Genomic DNA, 17,023 nt, shown 5'->3' with positions numbered 1-17,023 from the left:
GGGGCCCGTGGGGCTGAGGAGTCCGGGATGGGGATGAGGGGTCCCAGAGCCCTGAGGGTGCCAGGCGGGGCTCAGGGGCCCCAGGGGCTGATGTGAGGCCCAGAGCCCTTCAGACCCCGGAGCCCCTCACATCCCCAGAGCCCCTCACATCCCCAGAGCCCCTCACGCTCCCAGAGCCCCTCACACCCTCTGAGTCCCTCACACTCCCGAAGCCCCTCAGACCCTCTGAGCCCCTCACACCCTCTGAGCCCCTCACACTTCCCGAGCCCCTCAGACCCTCTGAGCCCCTCACACTTCCCGAGCCCCTCACACCCCGAAGCCCCTCAGACCCTCTGAGCCCCTCACACTTCCCGAGCCCCTCACACCCCGAAGCCCCTCAGACCCTCTGAGCCCCTCACACCCTCTGAGCCCCTCACACTTCCCGAGCCCCTCAGACCCTCTGAGCCCCTCACACTTCCCGAGCCCCTCACACCCCGAAGCCCCTCAGACCCTCTGAGCCCCTCACACCCCGGAGCCCCTCACACTCCCCAAGCCCCTCACAGCCTCTGAGCCCCTCACACCCTCTGAGCCCCTCACACTTCCCGAGCCCCTCACACCCTCTGAGCCCCTCACACTCCCCAAGCCCCTCCCTCCCGGGCGGGCGCTGCCCGTGGCCCCGCCAGGGGGCGCTAAAGCGCCCCGCCCTCCCCGCGCCTCGGCCCCGCCCCCCGCCCTCTCCGCCAATCGCCGCGCGCGGTGTCCCCGCCCCTCGGGCGTCCCCGGCGCGCGGTGATGACGTCGGAGGCGGAGCCGCGGCGCGGCCGAGGTGAGTCCGGGATCGGCGCCCCGGGACCGCCCGGCCCGGCCCGGCCCCGGTTCCCCTCCCTTTCCTTCCCTCCCTCCCTCACTCCGGAGCCGGCGGTGGTGCGGCCCGGCAAGCGCGGGCGCGGCGGGCCCCGGCGTCTGAGCCCTGCCGCTGCCCGGGGCGCTGGGCCGCGGGGACGGGCGGGCCGGGAGGGAGCCCTGCCCGCTCCCGGAGCGTCCCCTCAGTGGGACAGGCCCGGTGGTTCCCAGGCCTGGAGCCGAACATGCTGTGGGATGAGCTCCCGGCACCGGCCCGGCCCTGGGTCCGCTTTGCAGTGTAGGGACAAACGGCCTGGGCTGGGAGGAGTTCTGAAAACAAACGGGTTTGGGAATCCCGGTGGGTTTGGCTGATTCTGGTCAGCCCATGGCTCCGGCACAGTTGTCCCAGCCCCGGGTTTCCCCTCCGAAATTGCACCAGGAGCTGGCAGTGGGCATGCCAAGTTAAGCCAGGTTTATGCCAGGCAGCGAGAGGCACGTTCAGATGCGTTAGTAACACGGCAGGCGAGGAGCCCGATCTGCCAGGGAAGCAGCATCAATCCCATCCCATGGTACTTCCCAGCACCTCCAGCTGTGGCTCAGAGAGTATGCGATTTCCCACTCGGAGAGCTTGTAATTTATCTTAGTTTCTTTCCCCACGTCCTTGGTGATTACTGCACAGGAGCATGTCCTGCACTAATGTGGAGTTAAGCATTTTTGTTGCTGACTCTGGCTCTGTAGCCTTCACTGGAACACTTAAGTCTACAAAGAGGAGCCGCTGACATGCTGAAGTTGCTGCTAGATCTCAGTTAATGCCATTAGTGGATTTATAGATGGTATTTTCAAGTGTTTAATTCTTCTGTTTGGTTTTATTTATGGGAGGGATGGTTTACACCAGTCCTTCTCTACATGTTGAATTACTCTGTAATAATCTCATTTATGGATGCTCTCATTTCATTTCTTTGTTAGCTTAAAATGCTTTAAGGTTCAGTAATGCTGAAAAATCTGTAAAACTGTCCATGGGAGGCATTGTTCAGGACTAGCCAGAGCTCTTAATTTTTTATCATGCTTCTTTAATCTGAATGAAGCCCCATGTCCAGGGCAGTGCTTGGTGAAAGTCAGCCAAGCTTTCTGTGAAGTTGTTTTTTATTTCTATTGCTGCACCCTACTACAGGCATGTCTGGGCATGGCTGGGATGTTTGACTTCAGGGTGCTGCCAGGAGGGAACTTGTCCCTTGAGAAGTTACTTTGATGATGTTTGATTATAAAACTGAATCTTAACTAAAGCCTGGTCTTCTTTCCAGGTTGGATGAAGAGTCTGAACTTCTTCCAGGTGTCCCTTTGAAACATTTCTTATTTCTCTACTTGTTCTCCCAATGGAATACCAACTGGGTTTCCTTTTCTGCTGTTCATGCTGAGCAGTTTCTTGGAGAGGTGGTGCATGAGTGGAGATACACCTGGTGATGGTAAGACCTAAAGTCACATTTTCACGGCTAATGGTTTTCTGTAGCCTACTGTAAACTCTCAGGCACATGCTGATGGGCTCTGAGTCAAAAAGGGCAAATGTGGAACTGCCCAGTGACTGCCAGAGCCACAGGTGGCTTCCCCATCTTCTGGCCAGTCTTATTGTTTTAATCAGCACATAAAGACTTGCCCAAGTGCAGCTGGTTTGGTTTTATTGGAATACAGTGTGATGAAGAAGTGGTCCTAGTCTGGAACAGCTGATAGGAATTCCACTTCTTACAGGCAGCTCTGTGTGGAAAGCCAGGAATGCCACTTGGTGCCTAAAGTTGTAAAATAAAGCAAAATTGATATTGTTAAAAGATGTGAAAGCCCACCTTGATTTCTCAGGGTTTGGAGGATGAGGGACTTGCTGACTAAAAGCTGCTCTGGGCAAGTGAACATCTCCATTTTAGCAGGACCTTAAAACCAATGTGCCTGTGTCTCCATATTCCCTGCACTTCTGCTGTTCCATTGATCCCCAGCAGCAAACTAGAGAGAGGTTTATGACAGTGTACAAATTCAATATAAAGAAAATCTTGGGAAGATGGGTTCAATATATAAGTTGCTGAGATACTCTGTCGACCTTCTGGTGAGCAAACTCAGAACTAAAGGGTTTGGATTGGCTGCTGACCGAGAAAGTTGAGCAGATCTAACAAAACTAAAGAAAATGCTTGACTTTTTCCTTTATTAATTTTTAATTAAGCAATTGTGTCTGGACTAAAAGACCTCCAGAAGTCTTATGCAGCCTCAACTGTTCTGTGACTGATTCAGGGCTCAGAAGGGAGCAGAAAACAAACAATCCCTCATAAAGAAAAGATACTGTGTGATTTCCATGGGCACATTTGTTCTGACCACGATTGGGTGTTTGTAGGCAGTGCCTTCACTCACTTGTGATGAAAGCAGCAGAGCACTGTGCATGTTCTGTAGCAGAGAGAAGTGAAAATCCCATATTCTCAGTTTGTGATAGCCTGGCCCTATTGTTTTGATTTTTCCCTCTGTTTGAATCTTTACTACCTTGATTCCTTTTTATTTCCTTCTCATTCTTTTTCTAAGATTCAGACGTGGGAATCGCCCCAGATGTGGTTGCTGCTGGTGCTCCCCTGGGAACATGCCTTGATAGGGAATTAACACCAGTCAGTGATGGGCTGTGGGACAAGCAAAGTGCTTCCCGAGCCCCCCAAAGATGTGCAGCTAGACCTGGTTAAAAAAGTCGAGCCTTACACCGGCCACAGTGACATATACAAGCATTTCATCAAAGATGACTGCGGGGCTGTCATCAAAGCTGGCTCTCCCTCCCCTCCGCATCACACCAACCCCCATCCCGGGAACGCCCTGCCTGCCCACCAGCCCGAGCCCCGCAAGAACAAAGTGGCCAAGTACCGCACCAAGTTCGACCCCCGAGTGACGGCCAAGTACGACATCAAAGCGCTGATCGGGAGGGGCAGCTTCAGCCGCGTGGTGCGGGTGGAGCACAAGGCCACCAAGCAGCCCTACGCCATCAAGATGATCGAGACCAAGTACCGGGAGGGCCGGGAGGTGTGCGAGTCGGAGCTGAGCGTCCTGCGGCGCGTCCGCCACACCAACATCATCCAGCTGATCGAGGTGTTCGAGACCCAGGACCGCGTGTACATGGTCATGGAGCTGGCCACCGGCGGGGAGCTCTTCGACCGCATCATCGCCAAGGGCTCCTTCACCGAGAGGGACGCCACGCGCGTGCTGCAGATGGTGCTGGACGGGGTGAGGTACCTGCACACGCTGGGGATCACCCACCGGGACCTGAAGCCGGAGAACCTCCTGTACTATCACCCGGGAACGGATTCCAAGATCATGATCACGGACTTCGGGCTGGCGAGCGCGCGGAAGAAAGGGGACGACTGCCTGATGAAAACCACGTGTGGGACCCCGGAGTACATCGCTCCCGAGATCCTGGTCAGGAAGCCCTACACGAACTCCGTGGACATGTGGGCGCTGGGGGTGATCTCGTACATTCTCCTCAGTGGCACGATGCCCTTTGAGGACGACAACCGCACCCGCCTGTACCGGCAGATCCTGAAGGGAAAGTACAGCTACTCAGGCGAGGTGAGTGCGGTGAGGGGCACTCAAGCAAGAAGCTCTCCCTAGGTGTGGCTCTGTGATGACCAAAAGCTGGTTGTCTTGTGGGTGGTAACATTACCAGGGGTAAAAAAATCTGCCATTCTGGCTTTTAAAATCCTTTCCCCATTTTCTGTCTGCTCCCAGTACAGCATAGCGAGCTCCTTTAACAAAACATGTGCACAGAAGGAGGAAACTTGCTGTAGAACAGAACTGGGATGTTTGTGGACTTCTAGCTGGGGGGACCTTGGCTGTGGTAAGCTGTTGTTAGAGGCTTTGCAGTTGAAACTTGTGCCAGGGTGTTTGAAATGTGACACATATATCATTAGTCTGATTTCTGTCACAAACTCAAGTGTAGTATGGAAAATAGCTTTGCTGAAAGACAAGGTTATGGCAGGCACTTCTTCCATCTGGAGATGGGATTATTTCAGAAATTGGTTTGCATTGCTTCCTGAGTTTGGTATGTGAAAAAATGCAGGATCGAAGGATAGTTTTCATAGGTAAGTATGGAGAGAAGAGTCTTGGGGGATAATTTTTAGGCATTCTGTAAATGATAGCGTGGCCTGAAGGTGCTTCTTGCTCTTCAGAAGAAATAATTTGAAGTTAAGCACTTGTAAATAACATCTTCACACTTCTGATCAAAACCCTGTTGATATTAGGAATGAGTGTTGCTATTGTTATGTTCTTTCTTGCCATGCCCTTGACTATTGAGTGCAGGTCTGTGTTCTCTGGATAAAGATACAGAGTTGAAAAGCATGTGTAGAAAGGCAGTGTGAATAACCAAAGGTATGGCCTGGCTTCTGTTTGAAGAATGAATGAACAGACTAGGGTTTTTCCTCCAAAAAAAATTATCATTTGAAGGGAGTCTGATCAAGCTCAGTGCAGCCGTAGGCAATCTGGAGAGCGTGAATTGAGTGTTTTGAAGATTCCCTGGGGTAATTTACTTTGATGTCCACTCGTCCTTGTACCAGAACAGACTGGTTTTGAGAAATATTGTGAATTGCAACTAGGCCACTGGAGACTTGTTGGTTGTACATGCAGAGGTAGCACATGTGCCACAGAGAAAGCATTAAACTCTCTATTTTGAAAGTCAATGCACAAGCCTGAGGCATTTTGCTTGTTATGCCACCACAACTTACACACTTTAGGAGGCTGTTATGGATACTGTGTGTGACATGAGTGGTTATTTTGGAAAGCTGTCAATACTTTACTGCTTGGAAAGCAAATATGTGTCAGCCAGCAGCCTGTATCTGTTGCCTGGATGCTTTCTGTTCCTCTAGAGCCAGGGAAAATGGATGCTTTAATTTACCAATGTAATTAAGCCTATGCCCCTAAATTGCAGGGTGCTTGACTGTAGGTGGGTATTGGCAGGAGATGCAGTAAAGAGGCTGCTCATTTTGTGAATAATTTCTAGGAGAAGACAAAGTGAGCCAGAGGTTTAAAGGTGTCTGCTGTGTTTCCCACAATCTTGGCAGCACTATTAAAGCCATCTTTGGGATTTTTAAATGCTTCCAGGTTTTTGGTGTTCACAGACAATGGCTATTCTTTCTTTGTGTTACACTGGAGGAAGTGGGCAGATGTCAGAAATGAGGCTATTAATAAGTTTGTCAGACTAATGGGAATGACAGGAGCTAAGTCCTGCTTTCTTTGGAGTAGGAGTGGGCAGAATACTGGAGTGCATTGCTGACAGCATCTGTCTTGAATGGATGCAGGAGCAGAGGTTTCATGGGAGCAACTGCTTTTCTTCTCTGTGATCTGAAAGCTGAGGATCTGAAACAGAAGAGGAAGTGCTGAAAGAAGCCTGTGAACTACAGAGCTGACAGGTTGAGCTGTGTGTGGCTCAGACAAGTTCCAGTGGGGAAGGAGGGAGCTGTCTTCAAGCTGTACCATGGCAGGCAGCAGCAGCGCCCTGAGTCTTGGTGCAAAGTCCTGCTTTTTGAAAAGTCTGACCCCAACACCTGGGCACAGAGGACAAAGCTGTATTGAAAGAGGAACAAAAGGCAAGATGCATGCTGACCTGAGAAGCAGCTCCATTTTCTTGGAAAAACAAGTGATCTCTAGTCCAGCTAATGTAATTGCTTTCTGACTGGGATCCTGTTAGCCGGCTCCTGTTCCCGGAGTGTGAGGTCTGTTTGAAGAGGCCATTAGCAGATCAATAGGAGAGGTCTCCCACAATAGGTTATTCAGGTACTGCTGACATCACTGCTCTGATTATCTCTTGTATCTCCTTCTCCACTTTTGAACTGCTTTGGGTAATAGCTAGGATGAGGAAGGAAGGACAGCTGGCTTTGTAACTGGTGTGCTTTTTTTCCCTGAGCATCCTGAGTAAGGGTTAGGTGAGCTATTGACACTGCTTTGAACGTAGCCTGCTGCAAAATTATTCTTTTACACTTGTTTTGTTAGAACTTACTAAAAAGAATGTTTGGACATAATTATTTCATTTAATTTTTAATTGAAATCTTGGAGTTAAAACTGATTTTTGGGAGCTCTTTGTAGCTTAAAAAGTTGACTGAGGAATAAAGCTGGAATTCCATTCTTAGTTTCCTTTGAATTTGCGAGTGCAGAATTGAAGATTGGACCATCATTATCCTGCTAAGGACAGGCTTGCTCTGATTCTTTTTCAAAGCTTCTCCTTCTGTTGAATACCAGTACTTTTATGCTGCTTTACACACCTGGGAAAATCGATGGAATAAGTGAAAGATAATGTATGCTATGGTTAAATTTGGAAACTTAGCCAAGGTCTATGAATTGTTCTGATTTTGATATCTGATCTGGACATATAATTTCTCTCATGGGCTGTTCTCCTATTCATGGAACAGAATCAGCTTTTTGAGGTATGCTCACAGTGGGTGAGGTTGGTGTGTGCTGCTGTGGGAACATGTCTTAATCAAATAACCAAAAAAGCTTGTTCTAAATAATAAGGCTAATGGGTGCATTGATAGGAGAAACATGCTTGATATATGAAGGAAGTCCCTTGGTATATCAAGGAAGCTTGATATATGAAGGTCAGGGCAGTGCAAGTCTGTAGGAGCTCTGCAAGAGATTTAGCAGCCTGTGGAGAGATGAACTGGTTTTGTGTGACTTAGATTTTCCAATGGTTTTTGATAAAAATCCTCACTAAAATCTCTTGAAGGAACTTTGAAGCCATATTGTGACAGTGGCCTTGACATGGATCAGGAGTTTGCTGATAAGCACAGATGTGAAATACATGGCCAGTTCCACAGGGAAGGATAAAACCAGTGAGGGCTGAAGGGTCTGTTGCCTTCTGCCTAAAAGCCAGCAGGAGAAAGTTTCCTAACAAACCTCTGATGATACAGGCTATTCAGAGGGTGGAAACAAGGGCTGTGGACCTTGGAAGTTTACCTGAGTTGGAAGAGCAATTGGACAAATTAATAGAAGACACATTGATGGAGAGAATGCCCAAAGGTCAGAGGAGAAGCCTGACTTGCAAACTGTGTGTGCATTGCATTTCTACTTTTCTCTCCTTGAATATTCAGAATCTTAGTGGTCTTCTCCCCTCACTTGGAGTTTAAAGCACCAAGTTAAATGCAGGTGTTGAGTAAACTCTGCAGATCCTGTATTGATAGATTCATGCTGGAAGAATGCCCTTAGTTACAGGAAAACCAAATTACTCTGGATGAGTAGCATGAATGGTGTTCCCATAACAACTAATTCAGTCTGTGTGAGTAAAAAGATAAACCACTTTCTCCACAAGCAGTTTTTCCTGCCTGCAGCTGATAGTAGAAGCACAAAGCACAGAGAGTGTAGGCAGTGCATTAGCAAACAAACTACCTGTTCTACCTGGCAGAAAACAAGATAAAAATAAAGCCATTCCAAGGCAACTGATGCGTGCTTACAGGATGAGTCCTTCCCCCAGCACGTCTGCAGAGCATTTCCAAAGTATCCTTGTAATTGTCCTCATTGTGGGGGCTCCTTAAAAGACTGTGGAGAACTTGTAATCCTTCAAATCCCTTGTGACACATAGTGGAGGAGACAGGTGACAGGCTTGTCAAATTTTAGTATTCATTTCCTGCATTTATTCAACGTTTTGAGAGAGAATGTGGTAGAGCTTGAACCCAGACTGCTTCTGACTCAGCTGGGAGCTGGTTGCTGAATCGTCCATCCTGCCCCAGAGGGACTGATGGGTCATTGTATTATGAATTATGATGACTGTGGTTGGATTTCCTATGAAACAACAAACTTAATACAAAAAAGAAACTGTAAATATTCTTGGCAACCTCCTTCCCCTAAAAGTTGCAGATGGAAATGTATAGTGGCAACTCAACTTTCTATTCTGCATACTTGTATTTTACTGTGGAAATTGGTCTCCTATAAGGGAAAAAAAATTATACTTGCATATTAGAGAAAATCTCTCCATAATCCTTATCACTTTCAGGAGAATTCAGTCAGTGTAGGACAAGCATTCTGAAACTTTGGATGAAGTTTCGTACATAAGTTTTGCAATGCAGTAAGTTTTGCATTGATGCTGTGGTAGGTCAGCCACTGGCTGGCTGCCAGTCCTGCATGTTTGTACCTTTGGTCACTTAAAATGAATTACATATGCCTATGTAAATAATAAAAAAAAAAATCAGTCTTTTGTTGTTTTGATGATAAAAGTACAACCACTTTATCAAAATATACCAGTTTAGAAAAAAATTCAGTTATTTCATACTGATTTAGCTTTATTTTTTATTTGATACTTAGTTTGCCCCAGAAATCTGTCCAGATTTTTTCCTGCAGTTCATATTTTTACTAATATGTATCATTAACTTTTGTGTAATATATTATGTGCTAATTAAATTGGTTAAAGGGTAGCAACTGCCCCGAAAGAGGGAAAACTGGTGATCTTGTAGGATATCTCCTAAGATGGTCAGTAAGGCAGACTGGCTTCCCTGAATTTGGCCTGGATTGTGTCTTTGGGAAAACATTCAAAGCTGATTTAAAATATGGCCAGGAACAGAGAAGCACCACTGCCCTCTAATTCTCCCTTGGTCCTGTATATTTTTTTAATGCAGGAGATAAAGTCCCATAAGTACAAGGGGTCAGAAAAGCTGGTAGGTGCCCCCCTTTATTGAAGATATACCTTGGCAAAGTGTAGTGCTGTTCTTTGCTCTAAGAGGAGCTCAGTGCAAAGCCACCTGATTTTTCTGGAAGTTCTGCCTTGGCTCAGTGCCTGGCAGGGTCTGGGTGCAGCAGGACCCCTCCCTTGTGGGGTCCCCAGAAGGCCACACCAACACGTGGTGTTGCCCTCCATGGCTGTGCCAAGATGTCTTTAGACCCATTAGATGCTTTTGCTAGGCAGTCATCACCTTGGCTTCTGATGTCTGTGCCAGAAGAGAGATTTCAAAGCAGCAGTGTGGCCAATTTTCCATTCTTTTCCCTGGACTTTGAGTGGCCCAGGCTGTTGAATATAGTGCGACAAAGAAAACAAGGATGGGGCAGCTGAAGACAAGATTTTAAAACACATTTGCAGTACGTACTGGCATACAAGTCTCTGCAACCACGTTTTAGCCTTCTTGGGGGAAGAAGGAGCTTTTTACTTAGAGCAGTTGCTGTTTTTTCCTGTGAGCCACATTAGATGGTAGAAGTGTTTTACAATAGTCCTGTTCTTAAAGTAATGCAGGCTTTTTTTCCCCTAAAATCTAGAGCTGGCTTTTTTTCCATGTAGAGAAGAATTATTTTTTATATAAATTGTTGAGCCTTTTGCCTGGAAGAAGTAAAACCCCATCAATTTACAGAGGAATGTGCTTTTGCATTTCACATGGCTGTGTGAAAGCGGTGATTTTGAAGTAGAACAACAAGAGTGTTGGCGAGCTGCAGTCACGGGGCTCTGCTGAAAAGGGCACTCTGCTCTCCTTTGAAGAGCTGGAGCACTTGAACAGGATGAAAGCTCCTCTCCAAGCCAGGCACAGAACACTGAGGCCAGCCCAATACATGGGCTTCTCTTGCTCCTTCTTTTCTTTTAATGCACCAGCTCAGTGACTGTGAGGAAAGATATGTTTGTGTCATTCCATCTCCAAGAGCTGAAGTGTTTGTCCAGATCTCTCCCTCTGCAGGAAGGGACATCTTTGGAAATGTGATAACCTCAATTAAAACCTGGGAAATCCTGCCTCTTCCTGCATGTATCAGAGACCATGCTCCTGTAAAAACTCAGCATGCTGCATTGGTAAGCATTTAACTTACAGGTAAAGAAACACCTTTTCCAGTGAAAGGGCTTTGAAACCAATGCATGCATTTGAAAATCAAGTCCCCCTTGCTCTGGCTGCATCTTAAGGTTCTTTTTGAAGGTTTTTTCCTCCAACAGAACTGGTGTCACAAGGACCTTTTTCAAAATCACTCCTTTTGCCTCTTTACTAGGTACTTCAGGTTATGTTGCAGCAGAACAGTGGAGAGAAGCCCCAGTGCTAGGGCAGGGTAAGCAAGGAGAGGGGTCATCTTCCTCTGCCTACATCTGCCATTTCCATACTGCTGCAGTCTACAACACTCAGTGTTAACAGTTTATATTTCAGAGAATTGTGCATGTCATCAGGATAGGGTGGAAATTCTGTCTAAGCCTCAAAGCCTCTAGAGACAAAGAAAGCAGGGAAGGAATCTCTATGGGGAAGAACAATGTGGGTTTTTTCCCAATGATTTAATTCACAGCCCTTTTTCCTTAGGACTGCTGTCTATACCAGTAGTATCTGCAGGTTCAAGGCAGAGTGAGGGACAGCAGCTGAGCATTTTGGTTAAGATTTTTGGGGTGAAGGACTGAGTTTGGGGAAGTGGTGCAGAATGTATGGCATGTAATATAAGGATGAAGGAAGGCAAGAGCCACATCTGGGGGGAAGGGATTTACAAGAGTGCTGTGATTTGACATTTATTTTCATTCCTTCATCTGGAGACCCTATAAAATCCTGTTAATGGTGGAATAGTATTTCTGCAGAATTAGGGATGTAGGGATAAAGGGACATTGGTAGGGTAGAAAAAGAATATTAAGCTGCCTCTGTACAGAATACACATTATTAAGAGGAGGGATTTGAACTATCAGCTACCATTGGTGTCTTTGACTCCTTTACATTTTCCTAAGAACAGCCTAGGTCATTTTCTCTTTTATTTTTGGCTGGCTGAATCCTTGGTTTTCCAGCTGTGGCTCAGATGTGTTGTTTTTTCTGATACCTTAGTAGAGGTGTATTTTGAGACAAGACATGCTATTGCATGTTCACTGACTTAGAAATGAGGTTCAGGGAGTGAGAATATGTGTTAGTTTTACAGTGGGAAGAGCTGAGACCTGCAGGAAACCTGTCCCTAAATACAGCAGCTGTCACCCCTCCCCTCCCTTGGAAATGGTTACCATGGGGTTGGAGTCTGTGTTGGAGGTCCATCTGCTCATGGTCATGGGCTTGAGCCAGGTGCAGCCCTTGAGCAGGGTGTGAGGACTCACCTGGTTCCCTCCTTGCTGTGGCACACATGGGAGTTTATCACAGGTTGTGGGGTGAGTGGATTGGGGTAGCATCTTGCACTGCTTCAGCTGGGTTTCCTGGACCTGCTCTGCTGAGGACCTGAGGGCCCAGATGATTGTATGGAAGTACAATACCAGGTCAGCATCTAGAGGCACAGGGAGGTCTGGCTGGCACCTATAAAACATTTTTAAAGTGAGCTTTCAGGGTGCAGTTGTAAAAGTGGGGCACTCTGGAGAAAATTACAGCATCTTCCTAACTGTTCTGAGCCCCAGGCTGAGGCTTTGAGGTTTTGCAGAGCTGTCACCTGGCTGAAGTTCCAGCTGCTGCCCCTGCTGCAGATTAAAAGCACTTTTGTTTAATCAAAACTGAGCTCTGTGGGGAAGGGCTGTGAACATGTATCTTACTGCAAATCACTTTGTGGCCTGTAATTTACCCTGCCATGGAGAGAGGCAATTGAACCTGATACATTTGGAATAATCTGGCATTGAAAGGTGTTTCAGATTCCCTCTAACCCGGATTTGGGACTTCCCTAGCATTTGCAGTGTGCTCCTGCCCTGGGATGTGATGAATGAGGAGTTAGGCAGCATGCTTGGTGTAGATAGAAAGTCAAGGTTTTAATATCACATAGTTGAAGTCTCTTTTCAAGTGCAGAAACTGTTCTGGGGAATTTCTGTTCATGTTGAGCCAAGGGGCTGAAAAGGTGCTTCCTAAAAGGTTTTCTTGTCAGTCTCTTTACCTAATCCTTGAAATCCCTAAATCTGACAAGATTGCAATTGCAGAGTTGAGGCTGTAGACAGAGGGAGCTGGATTAGCTGTTTGGAACTGGAAGGGGTGGTTCAAACTGCCAGTGGTGTTCCCTGTTTGGAGCATGAGCTGCTCCTCCTCTCTGCAGTCTCGCCCACCCCCCTGCTTTGCCCCCTGCTGCCCCAAGTGAGTGATGAGGTAGAAAAACCAGGCATGTTTTCCAATACCTTTGTTATTTCAAATGGATGTTTTTATAGATTTTCCTGAAAACTGAGCTTTCACTAATGCACCAGATTAGAGTTGACTGGTGACATGAGAGCCATTCACACAAATCAAGGAGAGGCAGAACGCTCTGGAGGGGGCTGTTAAGAGATGCCTGCTGTTCCTGCAGGGTTCCCCAAAGTGCTGGGGTGGACCTGTGCCTGGCTGTGTGTCTACAGCTCATGAACTTCCATAATCGTGGTACTCCCTACACATCCAGTGCACCAGTGCTTCAGGCACTTCGAGTGATTAACCAGAGAGTCTGGTTTTATGTCTCACAAAACGTAGAACTGTGCTTTCTGATAAAACTATTTGTGTGTGTCTGAAGAGTAATTTCTAAGAAGCTTTTTAATAATCAGATAATTTTGAGAATGATTATGTGGCTCACATGTGAGAAAGGTTTCTCATTACAGCTGAGAAGACTCAGAAGACTCTATATACTGTTTTATCAGTGCTGATAGGGGTGCCTGGGTTACAGTTTCTTACCTCTCTACACTTAGTCCTTCATATTTTTTTATTTGCTTTTAGCTTTAGTCCAGCTTCAGGAATTCTTGGTGGCATTCTTCAGCTAATGTTTTGCTTGAGAGGCTGATATTGCAAAACTAAGGAAAACTTGACACTTGGCTGAGAATGTAAAATAATTTCTTGGCTAAGTCCTCTTCCAAAGCTATAGGAGTTCCCATATCTCCAGTATTTGGTACTGGAGTTTGGCAAGGATGGATCTGACATGGAAGAGACCTTCAGCTATTTCATGAGATCTTCAGCTACTCCATGGTCTCTGAAAACTTCCTTTTTGGAAATGAACTGTGAAGTAGGGAGAGCCTGGGGACCAAATCTTGTATTTCCCCAAATCTGTTTGGGGACAAAATCTTGCATTTCCCCAAATGTGTTAAAAGTGACATTTACTTACTGGTGGTTCATCAACAAAGTGGAACACAGTAGTGATGGTGGTTCTCTAGAAGTGGCTGAAGTTCCAGAGGTGTTTGGGGGTTAATGACCAACACAGGTGAGGGAAATGTGGGTATGTTCATTATATTTGTAGATGACATTGAATTGGAAGAGCTGCAAAGGGCATTGAGTTCCAGATAGCCCTGTCAAATTTAAGCAATTCAGTAGCACGTGTAGTTTGTTGTTGTGTTTTTTTTTTTTTTTTTTTTTTTTATTAAGAGTAAGTGCACAAAAATAGGTGAGGAAAATTAGGAGGTGTTGGCTTTTCAGAAAAGGATGTGTCTATGAATCACAAACTATTGTGTGAGAGCAGTATCATACTTTTGGGAAAAGGTGAATGTACTGAGGTGAATGAACAGAAAGTCAGCATGAGCTGTGATCCTGCTGTGTTTAGTGGCTGCTGCAGATGCCAAGCTGAAGCTCTGACACTTCTGGGCAGCAGCCTTCAAAAACACCATGAGCCAGGCAGAGAGACTTGACAGAAGATCAACAAAAACAATTGTGAGTCAAAAAACCACAGTCTCCGGAAGATTAAAACATTTTTGGCTGTTTGGCCTAGGGAACATGTTGTCATAGCAGTTTGCAAGTATGTAAAAGGCTGCTTCAAAGAAGAAGAGGAATGATCTCTTTTCCAGATTATGTCAAACAAGAGTCTTAAATGGCACTTAGACAGATTCACACTGAACTTTTTACAAAACTGGTGTCTCCCACGGCAAAAAGTGTTTACCCAGAGGATTTCTGGGGCTGTCTTGTGGAACAAGTGAGGCAGTCATCTGTCAGGAGTGATGCATCTGTAGTGGATCCTTGGGGGACCATGGGATGGATTGGATGATCTTTGGGTGTCTGTTGCAGCCCTGCCTTCACCCTGATTTCCCAAAGAAGCAAAGTTTCTGCAACTGTGCTGTCTGTCTTTCAGTCTTCCAGAATTAACTATTTAAATTCCAAGGTCAACGTCAACTCGGTTTGAGCAATGTGAAGAATTCAAAGTTGCTGTGAATTTTATAAAAGCAGGAGAGAGAACTAAAGCACATCCTTCCTGCAGGAAAGGTAATTGAATATCAGTCCAAATTGACCTGAAGCTGATCAGCACATGTTTATTTCTGAAGCATTGATGGCACACTTGACCCTGTTAAGCATGTGGGATGGAGCCTGGGCAGGGATCTGTGTTGGAAGGAGGAATGTACTGCTGCTCTGGAGGGGATATGACACTGCTGGCTGGGAACAGGGAGGGGAGAAGCACTTGAGTAATAAAAACCTTGGTTACAAGAGACCTTTGGAGAACTCTAATCCCATTCAGCTTGAGGCAGCAGTGTTGCCAGCACTAGGTCATGCTGGCTGTGACTTTGTCTTCCTGAGTTTTGAAGGGCTTCAGGGATGAAGATCCTCCACCTCCCTGATGACCTTTTCCAGGGCTGCACCACCCTTCCCCTGATATTTCCTGACACAGACCTTCCAAGGCACAGCTTCTCCCTGTTGCCCCTTCTTTGGACCTCTTGTGTGGGTCTGTAATCCTTGTAACTACTTTCAAATAAATGTATGCTGTTAGATTGCCCTTAGACTTCTCTTTGCCAGACTGAACAAGCCCAGCTCCTTTCACCCCTTCTTGAAGGCCATGTGTCAAGGACCCCTGGCTATCTTGGAAGCTCCTAGCTGGATCTTCACCACAGTCTTTTTGAACCTGGGGGATGGCCAGGCTCCACAGTAGGTAGTATGATTCCACATAGAAAACTTAAATGTTTGAATCTTCTTTTGGGAAGAGTAATACCCCAGCAATGTAGGTAAGAACAGGGTAGGATTTTAACATGGAAAAAGATCACATTGGTATAAGATTAAGGATGCAGAATTAGGAATATCTTGTATTAAGGATTTTTGGTTTGTCCTTTTTCCTTGTTGTGTATGTGCAGTTTGGTGCAGTGTCAGTGACATTCTTTGTTTTTCATCAGGATCTCTGTCTCCACCACTGAATAGCTGGGATGCTGAAAGAAATTTGAGAAGAAAATACAGATAAATGTGTTGGAATGGGATCTAGAACAGTTATCATGCTCTGAATTCTAACTAAAATGTCTCAAATAGTCTCCTGATGTTTTGTGTACATTAAAATGGGTTATATCCACCTTGCCTACCCAAAACAGTGATTTCTGAGAGAAAACCAGGAATGGCATTGGGCCACACTGCCCTAACTTGGGAAGCACCAAACCTGGGTTTCCAGCAAATGCTCAGATGAAAAAGGCATCATTTCACCTCCTCTGAAACTATGATAGGGTTGGATTCTGGTTAAAACTGAGAGTGACTATAAGGGAGAAAGGAGAGTCAAGCCAGACAGTGGGGCAGCTGGGGCTTGCACATTGCTGGTGTTTGCAGCACAGCTCCTCATCTTGATCCTTGTGGGTCCCTTCCAGCTCAGGATATTTTATGATTCTGTGACACATCAGTGTGCTCTGGGAGGTTAAAGGAGTTGTCCAGAGCAGCAGAGGAGAGCTGGTGCCAGCTGGGGAGCAGGGCAGGGTTGGAGTGGCAGCTAAGACTGTCTTAGGATTTACTCCCCCTTGTTCATTCCCTCCTAAGCGCCCAGGGCTCGTGCACTGACAGCTTGGAGCTTGCAGAAGGGGCTTGTGTGTATGTGGGAGGTTTATAAGCTTATCGTTCATCCCCCCACCACTGCTCTAATCAGCATGATGAAAGATATTCTTCCTCCCTGGGGAAGATCTTTCCTCCCTGTCAGGAACTACCATTTCTTAATTAAACTCTTACTCTGAATTTTTACGTAGAAACACATACTGACTTCAGCTCCAGCTCACATCCAATACTCTCTTAAGGTAATAGTTCAGAGTGGGAGAACATCATTCAGCTCAAATTTGAGTTTTTTGACAAAGCACTGAAGATGTCAGGATACCCAGATGTTAGAAGCAGTCTGGGGAAGGTATTTTCCAGTTCAGTTACTGCAAATACTGCTGTGAGCTGGTGTTATAGCAATACCTTTGGAAATTTTTGACTCGTTCAGTTTTCATGGCAATCTCCAGCTTTGTATACTTTGTGATCTCATTTTTTCACCTGCAACCTTCCAAGCCCAGATCTCTTAACCCTGAACTTCCTTAATAGACAATTTTTCAGTCAGGGTAGTGGTTAAAGTCCCCTGTGTGCAGCTGTAACTTGCTGACACATTTTTAAGAGACGTAAAGCGATCCAAGCTGAAATGTGGTATTACCCCATTTTAACAG

General features: G+C 46.3%; 1 protein-coding gene across 2 annotated transcripts in view; it reads left to right on the top strand.

Moving 5' to 3' along the window:
- Positions 1-757: 757 nt before the first annotated feature.
- The window catches only part of PSKH1 (protein serine kinase H1), a 30,179-nt gene continuing 13,913 nt past the window's right edge, over positions 758-17,023 (top strand). Inside the window, exons 1-3 of one of the 2 annotated variants that reach the window (XM_021541154.3) lie at positions 758-805; positions 2,124-2,285; positions 3,376-4,401. In XM_021541154.3, the coding sequence (XP_021396829.2) occupies positions 3,463-4,401 (939 nt within the window). In that variant the 5' untranslated portion in view covers positions 758-805; positions 2,124-2,285; positions 3,376-3,462. Of the gene's footprint in view, positions 806-991; positions 1,392-2,123; positions 2,286-3,375; positions 4,402-17,023 lie in introns of those variants that run through there. The other variant, XM_077786368.1, reaches the window with a different exon arrangement.

Source organism: Lonchura striata, chromosome 13, assembly GCF_046129695.1.
Source record: "Lonchura striata isolate bLonStr1 chromosome 13, bLonStr1.mat, whole genome shotgun sequence".
Classification (NCBI taxonomy): domain Eukaryota; kingdom Metazoa; phylum Chordata; class Aves; order Passeriformes; family Estrildidae; genus Lonchura; species Lonchura striata.
Note: the sequence above shows the minus strand (reverse complement) of the source record. Positions and strands in the feature narration are given on the sequence as shown.